At 35.9% G+C, this 18,174-nt stretch overlaps 2 protein-coding genes across 4 annotated transcripts; both read right to left on the bottom strand.

Moving 5' to 3' along the window:
* Positions 1 to 418: 418 nt before the first annotated feature.
* Positions 419 to 6,367, bottom strand: LOC110784634 (ABC transporter E family member 2). Of its 3 annotated transcripts, none has more exons than XM_021989090.2 (14): positions 6,168 to 6,367; positions 5,039 to 5,183; positions 4,866 to 4,951; positions 4,573 to 4,670; positions 4,376 to 4,493; positions 4,201 to 4,290; positions 3,686 to 3,990; positions 3,392 to 3,587; positions 3,126 to 3,311; positions 2,691 to 2,960; positions 2,142 to 2,387; positions 1,760 to 1,902; positions 1,053 to 1,157; positions 419 to 806 (listed from the first exon to the last, which is right to left on the bottom strand). In XM_021989090.2, exons 2-12 carry the CDS (start codon positions 5,139 to 5,141, stop codon positions 1,783 to 1,785), a joined length of 1,818 nt encoding a protein of 605 aa, XP_021844782.1. In that variant the 5' UTR covers positions 5,142 to 5,183; positions 6,168 to 6,367; the 3' UTR covers positions 419 to 806; positions 1,053 to 1,157; positions 1,760 to 1,782. The 3 variants fall into 3 exon arrangements, with proteins under 3 accessions (XP_021844782.1, XP_021844783.1, XP_056683875.1); XM_021989091.2 differs by having other exon boundaries at positions 5,039 to 5,244; positions 6,168 to 6,354; XM_056827897.1 differs by having other exon boundaries at positions 1,053 to 1,185; positions 6,168 to 6,354.
* Positions 6,368 to 7,683: 1,316 nt separating this feature from the next.
* On the bottom strand, positions 7,684 to 17,822 carry LOC110784588 (mitochondrial phosphate carrier protein 3, mitochondrial-like). The gene is made up of 6 exons (XM_021989039.2): positions 17,501 to 17,822; positions 8,714 to 9,075; positions 8,563 to 8,606; positions 8,229 to 8,443; positions 8,000 to 8,124; positions 7,684 to 7,906 (listed from the first exon to the last, which is right to left on the bottom strand). Exons 1-6 carry the CDS (start codon positions 17,756 to 17,758, stop codon positions 7,861 to 7,863), a joined length of 1,050 nt encoding a protein of 349 aa, XP_021844731.2. The 5' UTR covers positions 17,759 to 17,822; the 3' UTR covers positions 7,684 to 7,860.
* Between the last annotated feature and the right edge of the window lie 352 nt (positions 17,823 to 18,174).

Below are 18,174 nucleotides of genomic sequence, written 5' to 3'. Positions count from 1 at the left end.
GTTATCACTCCTCTCATACCAAACATTAGATAAGAGAAATAGTTAAGTGATTTCATTTTCATCACTTATGTATGATGGACGGTTTATACCGGAACTACCACTTCATTTCATGTTGGTCTTCAATCGCAAATTCTCTCCACAAATTCAAAATTGTTCGAATTGTTCGAAATTCGTTCGGGCAATCATTGGTTAAGGCTCCTGATAATTCTATTTATCAAAATTTACAACCCTACTATACTATCACAGTATAACACATTCATTCTACAGTGTAATTTCTGAGGGTTCTAGAACTGAGAAAGGATGAGCAATGTTGATGCAAATATGTACCGAAGCTGAACTCAAGAAGTGTCAAGTTCAGTTGTGCTCGAGTGCGACATTTCATTTTGGACCAAACATGGAATACAGTTATACAGGTGAGTTGGACACTTAAAAGTGTAATCGTGTATAGATGAGTGCCCGAGTAACATCTGTTACAAGCTAAACTTTTGTATAGACTATTAAGTAAGTCAACGTGAGAACCTTAGTTCGCACAAGACATCTCAACCTTAATTCTGACTTGAATCCACACAGACAGTAACACTAATAAGAACCACAAACATGCAGCAGCATAAGCAAACCTGAAACCTACTGCCTAAACTTGGCGCAAAATTAGTCAAAACAGCAGAGATCTCATTCTTCATAGAACATTAGTACATAGGCCGCACGAACAGTATACAAAAAAACTGCCACCCTCAAAACAATCTCTTCCCAACATTCAGTTTTCTAGACTTCAACAAACAATAGCCAGCATCCAATTCCATAGACTCCTGCATGGATGGGTATCAATCAATAGGACATCAATATTGACAGTCAAAATGTAAAAGTCTGACAAAGATTCTTGGGAACATTACAGCAACTTCCCTTAAAACTAACAGAATGAACCTAAGTAAGATTAACCTCCAAAAAAAAAAAAGAGCAACTGTATATACTGTTGGCTAATTAACTAAGCTTGACTAGTGGAGAAGGGGACAGGAAGGGATGAGAGAATAATTAGCTGTGAAGAAAACACCTACATGACATTCACATCAATCGTCCAGGGAATAAGATTTCTGCCCCTTGTCTTTCATGGAGTCTAGTTTCTCAATGCTTGGGTGAAGCTTACTTGTGATATCCAGATGCTGCATTTTTCCAGAGTCAAAATCAATTCTGGAACATGTTCAAAAGGTTGAACTCACGGAAGACAGATTTCAAACACAAGGAACTCAAACTTTGGACGTGGAAAAGAATGTAAACACAGTTGTAGTAGAGAAAAAACAAAAGTTCCTAAGACATCAATCACCACTATCTCACGCGAAATCTAATTCTTAACCAATAAAATACTTGCATATATCTGAAATTAAACATCAATTCCATTTTTCAACATTGAACCTTGATCAATAAAATAACATTTCTCATGACATATTGGTATATTTATTTTAAAAACTACACAAGTATTAAAAAGGAGTAATAAGCATACAAGAATATATTTTTTACACAAGCTTTTACTTCGGTTGATTAGTACTGAATTTTGACAAGAAAAACAAATGACAGTGAAGGACTTGGCAGTAAAACAACTTCACATCTTTGTGACAACGTTGTCGATTGAATTATAAACGTTCTGATTCTTACGTTACTGTAATATACTTGAATAACATAACTCTTCACCATAAAGAAATAAGGGGGACAAAAAAAGAGGAAGAAATAGAAGATTGCATAGTTTTTATTCTTGAAAAGGACAAACCTTGGTGAAAAATGCAAACTCCATCAATCATCCAGGTAATAATAAGTCCCTGCCGATTTCTGCTCCCTGTCCTTTGCGGACTCCAGCTTGTTAATTCTCGGGCGATAATTAGTGGGGTCCCTTCTAAATGTGATATCCAGATGCTGCAATTTTTCCAAGAAAAAGGAGATAAATCCATAATACCATGAACAAAATAAGACAAGAAAGAAATTCAAACTATGCAAAATGCAATGCAACGCCCCTGATATTTCAGGGAAGGCTATGTTGGCAAAATAAAATTAAGATCGATAGCTTCATAATGTGGTGGATTCCAGTGATGACATGTTCAAAAATATTTCCAAACAAGATACATAAGAATAAATCAAAAAACAGTAATTCTTACCGATAAGAAAAGATTCATTCCGTTCAACAACGATTGGGGAGAATTAGCAGTACAATCCACTGACGGTATCCCCTCATAGACAACTACTCTGTCTGCTAAGTATGTTGCCATTATAAAATCATGTTCAACAACAAATGCAGTCTTCTTGGCGTGGAGTATAAATCTCTTTATCACCTTTGAAGCCACAATACGCTGCTCAGAGTCCAGATATGCACTTGGTTCATCTATCAAATAAATATCTGCAGGCTGCATGAGTATAAAATGATTAATGTTAAATGTGCCATCTTATGAAACATAAATATCAGCCATTCACTAAAAGTTGAAAACAAGGATCCATATCAAGGCATTCGATAAATATACCACTGTGTTGACTGTTGAGACCCCCCCTGTCATCTATGATGCAAAAGAACATGCTTCTACACAAAAATTGCTACGATATATTCCCATAATCCCACATGCATATCATGAAACAGAAACAGTAACCAAGAACTGAGACATTAGAAGGCAGGATGCAGAAAAAGAGACAGGAAACCAGCTGCAGAACTCTACCTTTCCCAGACACAAAGTTAAAGCAACTCTCTGCAACTCTCCACCAGATAGATTCACAACTTCTTGATCCATTAACTGCTCAATCTGAAGAGGCTTCATGACATCTGAGTTAAACTGAGGATGAGTATATGAATCCCTTATCTTCTGATGTAAAAGAGCCCTGACAGAGCCCGCGAATTTTGGACTGATTTTCTGGGGCTTGTAAGAGACATTAAATTCAGGTATTTCCACATCCCCAGTTTCCACGTTATCAGGCTTTAGTAAACCAGCCTGAAATTTTAAAATTGCAAGTGGATTAAGAATCTTAAACCATAAAAAAAAGATCTTGCGGATCGACAATTAAAATATTTCCTCTAGCCACAGAACCCATAAATAAATATTTATGAAAACATTATCAGATCTGTTCAACTCTTAATTAATGTAAAGAGAACATACCAGCATACGGATAAATGTTGTCTTCCCTGTACCATTTTCTCCCAACATCACAATAATCTGTGAATCTGTAAATTCACCCTCCACGACACGCATTTTAAAATTACCCAAAACTTTTGACATTGTTGGATATTTGTACCGAGCATACGTCTCAATCTCCTCAGCATTATCTTGAGGAGTCTCAGCAACCTGAAAATCACACACCAGATGGCTGAGAAAGTGACAAATAAGTAGTGAAAGCAGAAGTGTTAATGCAGAAGGAAGAATACCTTGAAAGTAAGAGATTCTTCTCGGAAACGGAGATTTTCTGTGGGCACAAACCCTGCTAAGAATATATTGATTCCTTCTCTAACAGAGAATGGCAGGGTCACAACTCCATATGCACCCGGTTTACCATATAAGCAGCAAATGAAGTCTGAAAGATAGTCTAAAACACTAAGATCATGCTCCACGACAATAACGTAGCTGAAACACAAAAATTGACAATGAAAAAAGTTTCTCAATTAGCTATCTTCCAATATAAAGCCAAAAAAACAGAAGTAAAAAATAATCATTGAAAATACCTTTTGGGGCTCAGCAACGATCTAATAACTCGGGCTGCTTTGAGTCTCTGTTTCACATCCAAATAACTAGAAGGTTCGTCAAACATATATATCTCCCCACTCTGCATAGCCACAACTGCAATGGCAAACCTCTGCAGTTCACCACCAGATAGATCACCCACTTTGCGATCTAGGACTTTATTAAGCTCCAGATCTTCACAGAGTACAAGCTTCATGTCTCTCTCATCTTTCTTATCTAAGACCTCTCCAACATTTCCTTGTACTGCCTTTGGAATGTTATCCACATACTGGGGCTTGATGTTGGCCTATTCATAGACAAGGATTAAAAAAAAAACAAAGAAGAGGCAACACTAACAAGAATTGCTCACATTTATTATATAGCACATTACTCATGACACAATCACGAGGCACAAAAAGTAACTAGTGAATGAGGAAAACAGTAGTAATCAGGTCCAGAGTTTATGCGTAAAATGAACTAAATTTGGAAGTATAATCAATCAAGAGGGTATAGTCACCTTTAGATTATCTTCCAATATGCGCGTAAAATAATTTTGCAGTTCTGATCCACGGAAATATGTTAAGATCTCTTGCCAGTCAGGTGGGTTCTACAAAAAACACATACATCCAATAAATTTGCAGAAGATATCAAGAAGCGATAAACAAAAGCTGTTAAAATGCAGAGCATATTACATTGAACCTCCCCAAATTGGGCTTCAATTTTCCAGCCAAAACTTTGAGAGCAGTTGACTTCCCAATGCCGTTTGTTCCCACTAAGCCAAGAACTTGCCCTGGTCTTGGGACAGGTAGCCTGCAGTTAAAAAATCTTCGCAATTAAAAACTGAAAGAATCAAAAGAAACCAGAATCAACCTGACACAAATGAACTAACCTATGTAATTTGAAAGTGTTGGGGCCATAACGGTGTGTAGTATCCTTGCTCAAATCTTTTGGAAGATTAATGATCTGAATTGCTTCAAAAGGGCATTTCTGTATCCAGTTAACCCAATCAAAAGAAAAGAAAATATCAGGCGCACTCAGCAATGGATATTATGGTTATCTTCGTAAATTAAAACCAAAGAAAATATCAGGGGCACTCAGCAATGGGTATTGTGGTTATCTTCATATATGAGCGTGTGTAAGTGAGTGAGAATAAAGGAAAGGAGCATAGTGTATAAAGTTGACCTTGACACAAATACCGCATCCAATGCACAGTTCCTCCGAGATGAAAGCAAGTTTTGTTAATGGTGTAACCTCGATACATAATTTCCCTGAAATTGATAATGGTAAATACCAACAATTGGTCACGTATCATATGGTTTACAAGCATATTGGTTTACACATTTACATTTGCATACCTGTCTTAACCACGGGACAGCTCTTTTTGCACTCCTGACGGCACTTTTTAGGCTTGCACCGATCTGAGCTCACTATAGCAATACGTGTCAAACGGTCTGACATCCTGCTTGTTGTAGAGTTTAAGGAGAAAACCCCAAAACAAACCTGGATACGTGATATATGATTACCAAGAATATCAAGAGAGTAAGAAACTTCAACCTCCACACTATAAAAAAAAAAAAAAAATTACAAAAAAAAAAAAAAGGGAAAGAATTGTTATTACTCGTGCTTTTTGCAAGAGAAAACACATAACTACACATTAATAGGAAATGAGTTGCAAATCTTGCAATAAATAAAAACAAACAGACAAAACCTATCTCGTTTGTGTAACAATCATATTGAAGCTAGAGTATGCCAATCTAGAACTAAAACAAACAAACTGAAGCTCCTCTCCAGGTAGCTCAACTCGGGCTTGCGAAAGACAAATCTTTTGATTAATTATCCTTTTCTCCTTATAGTCCTTAAAACACAATCTCATAAGCTCATGGAACCTCTCAGGTGATGCACTGATGCTATCCCAGTCAATACAAAGATGTGTGTTCATAATCAAAAAGAGAAAACTGACAAAAACATACTCAAATATCACAACTTCAACAAACATTCAGGCCCGTCCATGAGGCAGGGCAGGAGGGGCATCCGCCCTGGCCCCAAGGAGAGATGGAACGGTGATTGTCAGAAAAATTGAATCATATTTAAAAGGATTATATGAATTTCAAGTAGAATTTCTCATGAAAAGCACCAAAACAAAGCCAACAGGATATGTTTAACAATTTGAAGTCCATCATTCATTCATTATCGCCACCCCAGTGCCTTCGAAAGAGGCTCTCGCGGGGTGACGTACGCAACCTTACCCCTGCCATTGCAGAGAGGTTGTTTCCAATTGAAACATAAGTGATCCAACAATTTGAAACCCATCATATCACAAAAATCGAAACATATCATAAAAGTATAATACGAATTTCACAACGCCAAAACAAAGATAAAAAAAAAAAAAAAACAGAATATATTTAAAAATTTAGAAAATTACAATCTTTGAATCAATAAAAGTTACAAATAAAATTAACAGAAAAATAGATTGCAGATAATTACCGAGAATAGAAGCAGAAGAGAAGGGGAGGTGGCCGACAGAGTCGGCGCCGACTATAAATACAACTGCAACTACAAGACGATGCTTTTGTTGTTAGGGTTTTAAGGGAAGGAGAATCCGGGAGGACTGAGGAGGAGGAAGGAGATGCCGAACACAGGTTTTGGAGTATGAGGTGAGAGAAAATTATTATGAGATCAACACTTATTTACTTGTAATTTTGTTTTGAGTCCGTATCTTGCAGAGTTTTAATACAACTCTATACGGAGTACATTTTAAAATCAATGACTATATGAATCATTGATTTTTCATTTAATGGTTTATATGCTCAAACTCTACTTTGTAGAGTTATTTTCGAACTCTAGAGAATCCAAAACTTCTTTTTTAACCAAAAAAAACATACGTCGCCCCATTCTAAAATTATTATATCCTCCCTATTTAATTAAAGATAATTAAAATTCTATCAAAAAAAATCGTAAAAGATATTAGAAGATATACTTCCTATTATATTAATTTCTCTCTCTTGATCCCTACACTTACCTATATCTATTTTTTATTACAATAAATAATTCACCCACTATTAATTTCTTACAATAAATTTCTTACAATAAAATCAACACGCCACTTTCATCTTATTTTAATGAATCTAACTCACGCTCCTAAAACTTCGTGCCGGTCAAACTGTACCTTTTAATTTAAATACGGAGAGAGTAATACGAAATACTTCGTTCGTATAAAAGTATTTACAAGTGGTGTATAATAAATATATTTTTTTCACAAATTCTTATTTACAAGTGGTGTACAATAAATATTATATACCGGAGTAAAATTTATCCCAAAACGCTTAAAAGTTACCCTTATATAGGTAAAAGTTGTCTATTTTTTAGTGATAAAATTTTTCATTTTAATAAAAATTATTTCAAAATCAATAATAATGTATAAAATTAATTATTTAACCCTTTAAAATGTTTATCTATCAACTTGTTTTTATATATAATATTAAAGTTAATAAAAACATATTAAAAATTGCAAAAACAAGGTAAAATTTACAAAAAAAAAAAACTGGGTAAAAGTTATGTTGGTGTACAATAAATATATCGTATCAATTTACAAAACATGAGAAGATATTTAGCTCCAGCGTTGTTCATTCATTCTTTGGCTTCAATAGCAGGAGAAGGTCCACTTGTAGTCGGCCTATAATGAAAAATAAGATTTCTAATTTATTTTTGAATTAAAAAAATCGAGTGCCACGTAGATAATTAATTAGGTGCCACGTAGATATTTAAATTAATTAATAATTACTAATATATACAATTCCATCCAAAATCAAACGTTATAACAATTAAAAAATAAATCTAAAATAAAATTCATCAAAAATCAAACACTAATCTAAAATAAAATTAAATCCAAAATCAAACATTAATCCAATATTAGAGCGCCACATAGGAAATCTAATGGTTTCGGCCAATGAAAAATAAGACTTCAAAATTATTTTTGAATTAAAAAGTCGAATGCCACGTAGATAAATAATTAGGTGCCACGTAGATATTTTTATTAATTAATATTAATATTTCTTATATACAATTTCATCCAAAATCAAACACTATAATAATTATTTTAACGTAACAATTTAATAGAAACCGGGCTAAAATCTAATTTACAAAACATGAGAAGATATTTAGCTCCAGCGTTGTTCATTCATTCTTTGGCTTCAATAGCAGGAGAAGGTCCACCAGTAGTCGGCCTATAAATAACAGAAAATGAGAGAAAAACAGATGTTACAAATATATTGTAAAGACAGAATAAATATATCGAAAAGACGGAGTCAGGAACATACAGGCCAACAGACACTTTAAAAGCATCATAGATACACCATTGAGCACTAGTAAGGGTTCCAATCATGACTATACGAAGGGGAAGGCCACGCGTAAATAAACCCAATAGTCCTAACTTCTTCACAGCCTGCAGAATTCATGTGTTATTGGAAGCACATAGTTATTCTATACAGAATCAACAAGATTGTCAAAATATTGTTCAGTAAAGAATGATGAAATTTATGAACATACATCGCGAACAGATGCACCCTTAACATTGTTGAGGAAGGACACCAAGTTGTCTGCAGGGTGTGATACAACAGTACAAAATACACCAGTAACATATCCACCAGCAAAGCTAACTCCAAGTTGTAGTCTTTTGCTACACTCTTCTTTAGGTGTAGGAATTGCATGCTTGTAGATTAACTCCACGATGGTCTCAAATGATGCAAATTTCATCATTGTATCTGCAATCAAAAGAAAGTCAATTTGCCAAATCATTGGAAGTAAGATCCATTCTTCCTAAATAGGTCAATCATATAGACATGAGAACTGGTGAAAACAAAAGAAAAACAAGTTCACTTACATGGAATCTGACGGCCCCAGAGAGGAACTAGTCCTTTGTACAATCTGTTAGGAAGTTAAAGGTTCAATTTTGTAGGCAAAGGAATTGTAGCAAGACAGTAATATTGAGAAATAAGAAGGGGAGGCCAGCTGCTGTGGTTGAGAAATCATACCCCATAACACCTTCAGACTTGACAAACTTAGGGAGACCATCAGACAGGCCTCGAGCAAAACCAGGTTGAGTCTGCACACGGACTTTCACAGCCTCAAAGGGGCAAAGGGCAACATCAGCAATCACCTCTGCAGATGCTGAGCCAACTAAGTATATCAAGGTTTTGTGTTTGACAGCGTTCTCAGGACCCGCGATATCTGAATAGTACTTCTTGAAGAACTCATAACCCCCATATTTAAAAGCTCCTTGAGCACTGTACCCAAGAAAGGTTGGAGCCCATCCCCTGAACAAGCCTTTGATCCCTTGCTCTCTCACCGAAATTCCAAACCCAGAGCTTATGTTCTTATACTTTGTTGGATCAATCTGAAAATGTGGCAAATTTTTAGTTTTCCTTCATATAGATGAATTAGAGACAACACAAATGAAATTGAATCAAAGCAACATATATAACTGATAGAACATCCATTATAAGATTAAAAACACACTACATTTTATAAGGATATGTCATAGTGTAATACCTCATATTTTTCGGAATTTATAAATATATTTTATTGTATTTATAAAGTATTTTTATGAATTTAAGAATTTAAATTGCATTTAATTATGATTTAAATGTATTTTTATTTAAATAAAATAATTATTATTTTATTAAATCCGAAACGAATTTATTATTTGAATCGGGAAATTTATTGGGTCGTATTTTTAATTCTAAGCCCAACTCGTCTAGTTGTTGAACCCAGCTGAGTTTCTAAGCTCAAATCCCAATTCAAACCCAATTACGTAAATTGCAAAACCCAATATTTAATTTCTGAACCTAGCCCATTAGGGATTGGGGAAGCCTATAAATATAACCCACTTCATTAATTGATCCCCACTTCCCAACATAATTTTCTCCCTCCTCCCTTGCACTCTCTTTCTCTTGGCCCTCTCCTCTTGCTCGTCTCCTTGCCCGCACAGCCGAGCACCCTTGTGCTCGTCGCTGCACCGTGCCTCCGTGCACTCGCCCTCGCCCTCACTCTCCTTGTCTTTGTTGCTCGTGCCTCACACGCAGCACAAACCTCGCCTCTCGCCCACACTCTCTCGCTCTCTCATGCCCTCTGTCGCACAACACCACACTCTTGCATGATGCTGCTATTGCTTGTTGTTGTTGTCGTCGCTGCTTGGTTCCCTCGGCGCAACACACACACTCGCACACCCTCACTCACTCGTGCCCTCACTCGTGTTCGACGCCCAGCACCCCTTCCTGCCCCTGCTTCGATCTCGTCACTCATCGCGCACGACACACACACACACACAAATCGTGTGTTGTGTGTATTATACTCCATATATTTTGATCCTTTTTGTGCCCAATCAATTTCAAATCGTGATTGTCTCGTGCTATAGGTCGGTTTTTATAATTCTCTTCTTCCTTACCTATTCTCTTTCAATTTCCTATTTTAAATTATATTATTATTATTGATTTTGATGTATTAAACTGTTAGGAACGGTTATAAACACCGGATTTTGATAATTTATGTGTCTGGATTGATGAGGAATATTTTATAGTGAAGTACAAAAATTTCAGATTAGTTTATTTAATGAAGTGTCAATTTTTATTATTTTAAAGTGATTTGTATGATTAATTAGGGTTAGGGTTTTAATCCCAATTTACTGATGGATTGATTTACATAATTTAATGTTAATTTCAATTATGGAAATCAAATGTAATTTTCATATTTATTTCAAAGCCTAAAAGTGTCGATTTTGATGATTTTAAGGGTGGAAAATTAATGTTCTTATACTAGGACATTAGTTTTTCAATTGAGACTGTTATTTTAATTATGAGGAATTAATTTCTAACTAATCCAAAGGTTTTAAAATTTATAAAATTTGCTGGAAATTTAGTAAGCATGGATAATAACTAAGTTTTATTATTTTAATTATAGGAGGTGATTTCTAACCTTGAGTCGTGATTCACAAAGTGGCCTCCGTACTTAGATATTCGAGGTACGTACATGTCTAGTGTGACCACCGATTACATGAGGACTATGTGATATTTTATTATTGTGAATCATGTGACTTGGATTAATATTATATTGGATTCATGTTTGATGTTGTGAACAAGCATGTTATGGATTATTATTGAATTTATGAATTCTATGTGAACAAGCATGTTGTGATTATTACTAATCGTTGAATTCAGGGCCGGCCCTTGGGCATGGCATAAGGGGCAACCGCCCTGGGCCCAAGGGAAGAGGGCCGAAATCATGCAATCTACAAGTTACCTATTTATATAATTTTTTTATGAAGATATAACAAATTCCAATGTGTGGCTCAATGGTTAAAGCGCATAGATCTTACTCACCGCAGGGTTGCGGGTTCAACTACCAGTCACATCTTCTTTCATTTTTCTTGCCAATTTTTACCGTCCTAATATTTTTGCCCTTTTGTTTCTTAATTACACTTGCTCAAAAATTTGCATATACTTGCGAATTTTTTTTTACAATACGATCATAATTCTTTTTTCTATGATTTTTTTTTATTCAGCGTACTTTGCGATCCGTAGATGTTTCGTTGTTAACTTGTTATAAACTTGTTATTTTTCCGATGTTAGTGTGATAATTAATGTTTGAGATATTGTAATTCATGTTCAATAATACAAGTTCGAATTTTTTCAAACCTTATACTACGTATGTTTTTAATAGAGTTTAAAATTGGGAAATAGAGAAAAAAAAGAAGTTTTTTGAGAGTAATATCATATCACTTTTTAAATAAAAAACATACCCTATTTACAAACAATTTTTTTATTCTAAACCTTTAAATATATAGGGCCCCAATTATTTTTTTTCGCCCATAGGCCACAAAAAGGTCAGGACCGGCCCTGGTTGAATTTAATGTCAAGCATGTTATTCAAGTTTTTATATGCATGTATGGGTGTTTCACATGCAAGGATTTATGTTTATGCTATTGTACGTAATGTCTAGCATACTTTGAGCCAAGTATTCGTGCTTGTTGCACTATTTATTCTACCCCGTCTGTAGGGTATATTCAGGAAGTCTACGTGAATTGAATTAAGGATTTTTTGTGCCTTGTGCACACCCCGCTTGTTAACTGGCAATGTTGGGTTATCTCAATAGTATATTGAGAAGGAACAATGGGAGTAATATCACTTGAGTCATGTGTTTTGATCACAAGTCCTAAAGGATTAAAATGAAGTGTCATTGTTTGGTTGCTTGTATTTTATGTCTTGATGTTGTGTCTTGAGTTCACCTTTGCACATAAAATATTAATTAACGTAAAGTGCAACCAGAACAAGCTTCAAAACTCTTGGAACGTATATACCTTGAGTATGAACAACTGGGGGGGTCTTGCCGGAAAACTTGTGTAATACCTCGTATTTTTATAATATTTATAAATATATTTTATTATATTTATAAAGCATTTTACGATTTATTAACATTTAAATAATATTTAAATGTATTTAATGTATTTTAATTAATTAGAATATTTATTATTTTAATTAATTACGAAACGAATTTAATTCTTGAGTCGGGAAATTAAATGAGTTGCAAATGATTTTTAAAAGCTTCGGGTTTTAAATAAAAAGTCCAGTTCGTTTTATTAATCAAGCCCAATCCAAACAGTTTAATTTAAATCCTAAGCTAGCCCAATTCATTTAATTCCTAAGCCCAACTCAAATATCCTAAGCCTAGCCCATCAAGGGATTAGGGAGCCTATAAATAGACTCCCCCATCATTAAATAAACCCCTAAAATTTCATAAAGCTCCTTTTTGATTTCTTGCCCAACACTCCTCTCTCTCTCTCTCTCCTCTTTGGTTCGGTCCGCCCGCACGCACAGCACGAGCACGGTCGTGCCTCGTGTGCTTCTCGCCCTTGTTGCTCGCCCCTTGTAGCTCGCCACTCCCTCTCTCTCGCCCTCGCGCGCCAGCGCCCACACTCGCCCTCTCTCGCTCTCTCCTCGCGCACAGCGCGCGCCCCTGCAGCCCTCGCGCCCTCGCGCCAGCCCCTGCGCGCAGCTCTGCTCGTCGCCCCTCTCGCCCCCGCGCGCGCACACACGACGTGTGTGTGTGTGTGTGTTGTTCGTGTTCGTAATTCAATTCCTTTTTCGCCCAATCACCCTGATTCGTGATTGTTCCGTGCTATAGGCCGGATTGGTATAATTCTCTTCTTCCTTACCTATTCTATTTAAATTCCGTATTTTAAATTATTATATTAATATTGTTTTGAGTAATTAAAATGCTGGGAACCGGTTATGAATACCGTGGTTTGAGGATTTGTGTGTTGTGATTCATTAGGTTTGTTTTAATTATTAAAGAATGAATTTTCAGATTTGTTTATTTAATAAAGCATGGATTTTTACGATATTAAACTAGTGTTATTGGGATTTTCAAGTTAGGGTTTTAACCTAGACCTAATGAGTCAATTGATTAGCATAATTTAGGTGATGATTTTAATTATGATAATCAATTATATTTTCAGATTTGAATAAAGGTTTAAAGTGTTGATTTTTATTGATTTTAAAGGCGGAAAAAGTATGTTTTTGTACTAGGGATTGATTTTGCAAATTGAGACGACTTTATTATTTAAAAACGATTGAATTCTAAAGTCTAAAGGAAGTTTTAATTTTTATAAAGTTGCTGGAAATTTAATGAACATGGAAATAATTTAAGTTTCGTTATTTTGATGATAGGAGGTGATTTCTAGTTGAGTGCTCGTTATTGCAAAGTGGCCCCTACGCTTAGGTATTCAAGGTACGTACAAGTCTAGGGCGACCACACCTTTTTGTCAATGACATTACATGATTGTTGATGATGTGAATTACATTATGTGGAATCATGTTTATTTTGGTGAACGAGCATGTGTTTTGTGATGTTGGATTTATTGAATTAATTGTTGAACAAGCATGTTGAAATTATTATGAGTATGGATTTCATTGTCAATCATGTTGTTCAATATTTATGCATGTATGGTTCAATTCACATGCAAGGGATGGATTAATTATTTGTATGCTATTGTACGGGATGTCTAGCATACTTTGAGCAATTTATTTGTACCTCGGTGTACTATTTATTTTACCACATGTGAAGGGTTAGCTCACGTAAGCCACCGCACATGTAGGGTTCAGTTGGGAATATTATGTATGAAATGAATTAGGATTTGTCGTGCAAAGGCACAACCCTCGTGTTAATATGCATGATGTGGAGTCTCACTTTGGTGAGGAGGAACATGGTAGTAATATCACAAGTGTCTTGCTTGGTTGATCACAAGTCCTAAAGCATTAAAATAAGATTGTTTTGGTTGTTGTTTATTAATTGTATGTACGCATGTTGTCGAGTCTTGAGTTCGCCTTGAATAAAATATTAATAAACGTAAAGTGCAACCAGAACAAGCTTCAAAACTCTTGGAACGTATATACCTTGAGTATGAACAATGGGGGGAGTCTTGCCGGAAAGCTCGTACTCCTACTAATGATACAAGACATTGTTTCATTTATATTATGCGCAGGAATTCCGTCGGTATGGCCCGACACTCGGTATGGCCCGATTTTATTATTAATATATTTGGTGTATGGTTGGCTCCCATCACCTTTTTCCCTTTGTGGATTATTCTTTGGCCCGTTCGAAGCTTATTCTAATTAAATTGTGAGTCAAGAGTCGAGTCAAGAGTCGAGTCTTGTATCTCATGATTGTTTGATTTGTTATTATATGGCTTTTGCATGTTGATTAGTATTTAGTGAGTGATGCATGCTTTAGTTTCATTACTCTATGCTTGTAAGTACTCAGCTTTTGCTGACTACGTGCTTTGTGTGTTTCTGGTCATGGCCTTTGCCTTAATGACCCTATGATGATCCATCATTTGCACTTGCATTGTTGGGGAGTAGAATAATATAGCAGGTTGGTAGATCAAGTACGATCGAAATCATGTGGCTTGGGATGATTGAGAGAGTTGCATGTTTTCGTTCTTTGAAACTATTTTATTTAATGTTTTAATTATGTTTGAAATGTTTGAATTCTTTATATTTTGGGTTTTGGGCCGTTATGGTTCCAATTGTAGGAGACCTCAATATTAAATTTATTATGTTTTTAAAAGTTAGTTGACATTAAATTCCGCTGCGTAATTCTGGTAATAGCCTTAGCCGTTATCACGGTGGCGATAATATTTTAGTAATTCCTTTATTTTAAGTTGGAAAATGGTTTTATAAAAGCAAGGAATTATTAGGGTGTTACAAAGTGTACTCCTACGAATGATACAAGACTTTGTTTCATTCTTTTTATGTGCTGGAATTCCGTCGATATGGTCCGACAAGTTACTTTATTTATTTTGGTGTTTGGTGGGCTTCCAACACCCTTCCTTTTATGGATATTTATTGTGGGACCGTTCGGAGCTTATTCTTAATTAATCTGTGAGTCAAGAGTCGTGTCAAGCGTCGAGTCTTGTCTACCTGATTATTTGTTTATTAAATGGCTTTTGCATGTGGATTATTTATGTCGTTGAGTGAGGCATGTTAGACTAGGATTTTATTCTAGCTTGTTCGTACTCATCTTTCGCTGATTTCGTGCTTCATGTTTCTTGTGGTCATGGCCTTTGCCTTAATGACCCTATGATGATCCATCATTGCATTTGCGTTGTTGGAGAGTAGATTTAAATAACAGGTTTGTAGAGATAACTTGCGGAAGAAGTTATCAAGCATGGGAATGAGATTGAGAGATGTTTTCTTCCGTATTTATAAACTCTACTATTTTCTAGTCATGACTACATAAACTATTTAAACTAGTTTTAAACTGTTAGTTAATGGATTATTAAATGTTTTTGTTTTGGGTCGTAATGGTTCTGATTTGTATGGAGGCCATTAACTATTATTGTGTTTTAAAAGTTAGTTAAATTCCGTTGTGTAATTCTGGTAATAGCCTTCACCGTTGTCATGGTGGCGGTAATATCTTAGTAATTTCTTTATTTTAAGTTGGAAAATGGTTTTATCAAAGCAAGAAATTATTAGGGTGTTACACATAGTCCTTGAACGGGCTTTCCGGAAAATGAATCAAAGCAGTTCTCTCGTACTCTAAGAAGTAAGCAAGTAGAAACTACCTAGACCTGCAGGTCTTCTAAAAAAATGGTTCTTGTTTATGCTTGTATAGCACGGAGCAAGGAAACATGCTTTCAATGTTTTGCCATGTAGGAAGTTACGTTAAATCGGAAAACTCTTATATCTTTTTGTCGCGAAAAAAATGAAACTTCTAAGCGATATCCGGAGAGAGAACAACGGGAGGTTCAGTAAAAAACATTTACCGCACAAATACTCTCAGCTCTTAAATCCAATTCAGGCACCCACGCTGTTATTAGAAGTTCGTGGTTGGAAAAGAAAAGAGTGTAAAAGGTGAATAGTATTTTTGTCTCACATTGAAATAATTCTTCTATTCCTTCTTGTTTATATATTGGGTTGAGGGCATAACTCTTGTTTGAGAAAATGCGAGAGTGGTATGAGTGGACATATAACACACGCGTGCGCATTGGCTAGCCGAGTCGGGCTCGGGACTTGGAATCTCGGGGAATATGATGCGCGGGCGTGGGGTAGGTTTTGTGGGCCTTGTTGTCCCACTTTTTGTACTAACGACGTAACTGTTTTGTCGTATGATCATGTCGTGTCGTCAAGTATTGTCGTGGCTGCAGGATAGGACGTGTCGCCTGTTAAGGTCGTGAGCAAATGCAAGCAACCAACGACAAGGGGAAGACGACCAAGAATTAGGTTAAGATCAAGGCCTAAGGCCCAAGGTCCAGCGCCGTCAAGAGGCTTGAACGAGTCAAGGAAACAACCGAGGTTTAAGTGGACTGTTGAGGATAGGCGAGAGACGTGGAGAGGCTGATGTCCAACGACCTCCTATTTCCTAGGGATTCTAGTAACTAACCTATCTGTTGGGTTGAAGCTATAAAAGGACGAAGCCACAACAAGCAGAAGACACGTTAACTCAAGCATTCAAGCAATACAACATTATCATTCAATTTAGCCATTATCAAGCAGTCATTGTATCTTTATTAATGTCGCATAAACACTTTCTTTTTACCTAGATTATTAGGGATATTAGTGGATTGGTAGCCTCATTGCTACCCGCGGTTTTTCTCCCTATTCCTGGGTTTTCCGCGTCACCATCTCCTTGTGTCGTCTCTCTTTTTCTTGCTTTCCATATTTATTTGTTAAGTTAGTGTCGACCCAATTAAGCTAAGTGTTGCCCCTTAGACGAAATTTGGCATAAATAGGCTTTACCTATTCTTTTTGGTACCTGACTATTTTGGTTAAATCCTTGTTACGAGAATCTCGTGAATTGATTACGTAACCGTTGGATTAAGTAGCCTTAATGGCATCCGTTACAGCCTTCATCATTCAGCCTGTTTTTTTAATTACTGTTTGAGTTCCTAAGTTTGGTTACTCTCCGTTGCTTCCCAAAATTACAATACACACAATTTCCAGAAAATCAAACACGTTATTTCACTCTCTAAAATTGCTATCTTTTTTATCATATGTTCCGACTCCAATCGGGTTCGTGAATGCACACAAATTCGGAGCTGATCGAGCTAATCATGGAGGGTGATCGCTTTTTGTTCTTCTGCACTGAAAGGTAACGCATAATCGTCTTTTAAAACAGTGGGTGTCCACAACACAACAACTGTTCCATCAATTCGTTCATTCAATCAGATAAGTTTGTTCTAATTTTTGGTATTATCGCAACCGCTCTCACCTATAATCCAATATCTCGAAACAATTAAGCTAAAAAGGTTAATAAAATGAAATTACCTGCATATTACACTTGACAAGATCAAGAGGAGTGACAGCGGTATGAGTTAGACCACAACTGAGCATGCCACCAGCAGTACAAGCTGCATAAAATGCTGGTGAGTACATCTTTATCTTCTCACTCGGAGCTGCAACCATTATGCTATTCTTTGTCGACACTACTCCATTTGTTGTTGTAGCTGTTGTTGATGATGAGGAGGAGTATAGGAAGGAGGGAATCATAGAGGAGCGGCGAGAGTTCTCGGAGACCGCCATCATTAGCACAAACTATGTACAAGGTTAATTAGAAACTGATGATGGGTGGGAAGTTGTGTTCACTTGTTCATAACTTCATATAAAGAGTTGGAATTGTCTGAAAATTCAAAACGCATATACGTGTTGACCAAGAAAACCAGGAAAACCGTAAGCAGCCATGTATTTTTAGTGCATCCTTTGGTTTGAGTTTACGAGATTTTGGATCCTCTAGAGTTCTAAAATAACTCTACAAGACTACAACGTAGAGTTTGAACATATCAACCATTGAATGAAAAATCAATGGTTCATATATTATCTTTCCAAAATTTCCCATATTTTTTCTCATGAATATGAGCCATTGATTATAAAATGTATGGTTTAAAGGATCCGGACTCGAGAAACTGGCATCTGGTGAAAATTGACTACAATAAAATACAGTC

Source organism: Spinacia oleracea, chromosome 5 (assembly GCF_020520425.1).
Source record: "Spinacia oleracea cultivar Varoflay chromosome 5, BTI_SOV_V1, whole genome shotgun sequence".
NCBI classification, from domain to species: domain Eukaryota; kingdom Viridiplantae; phylum Streptophyta; class Magnoliopsida; order Caryophyllales; family Amaranthaceae; genus Spinacia; species Spinacia oleracea.
Note: the sequence above shows the minus strand (reverse complement) of the source record. Positions and strands in the feature narration are given on the sequence as shown.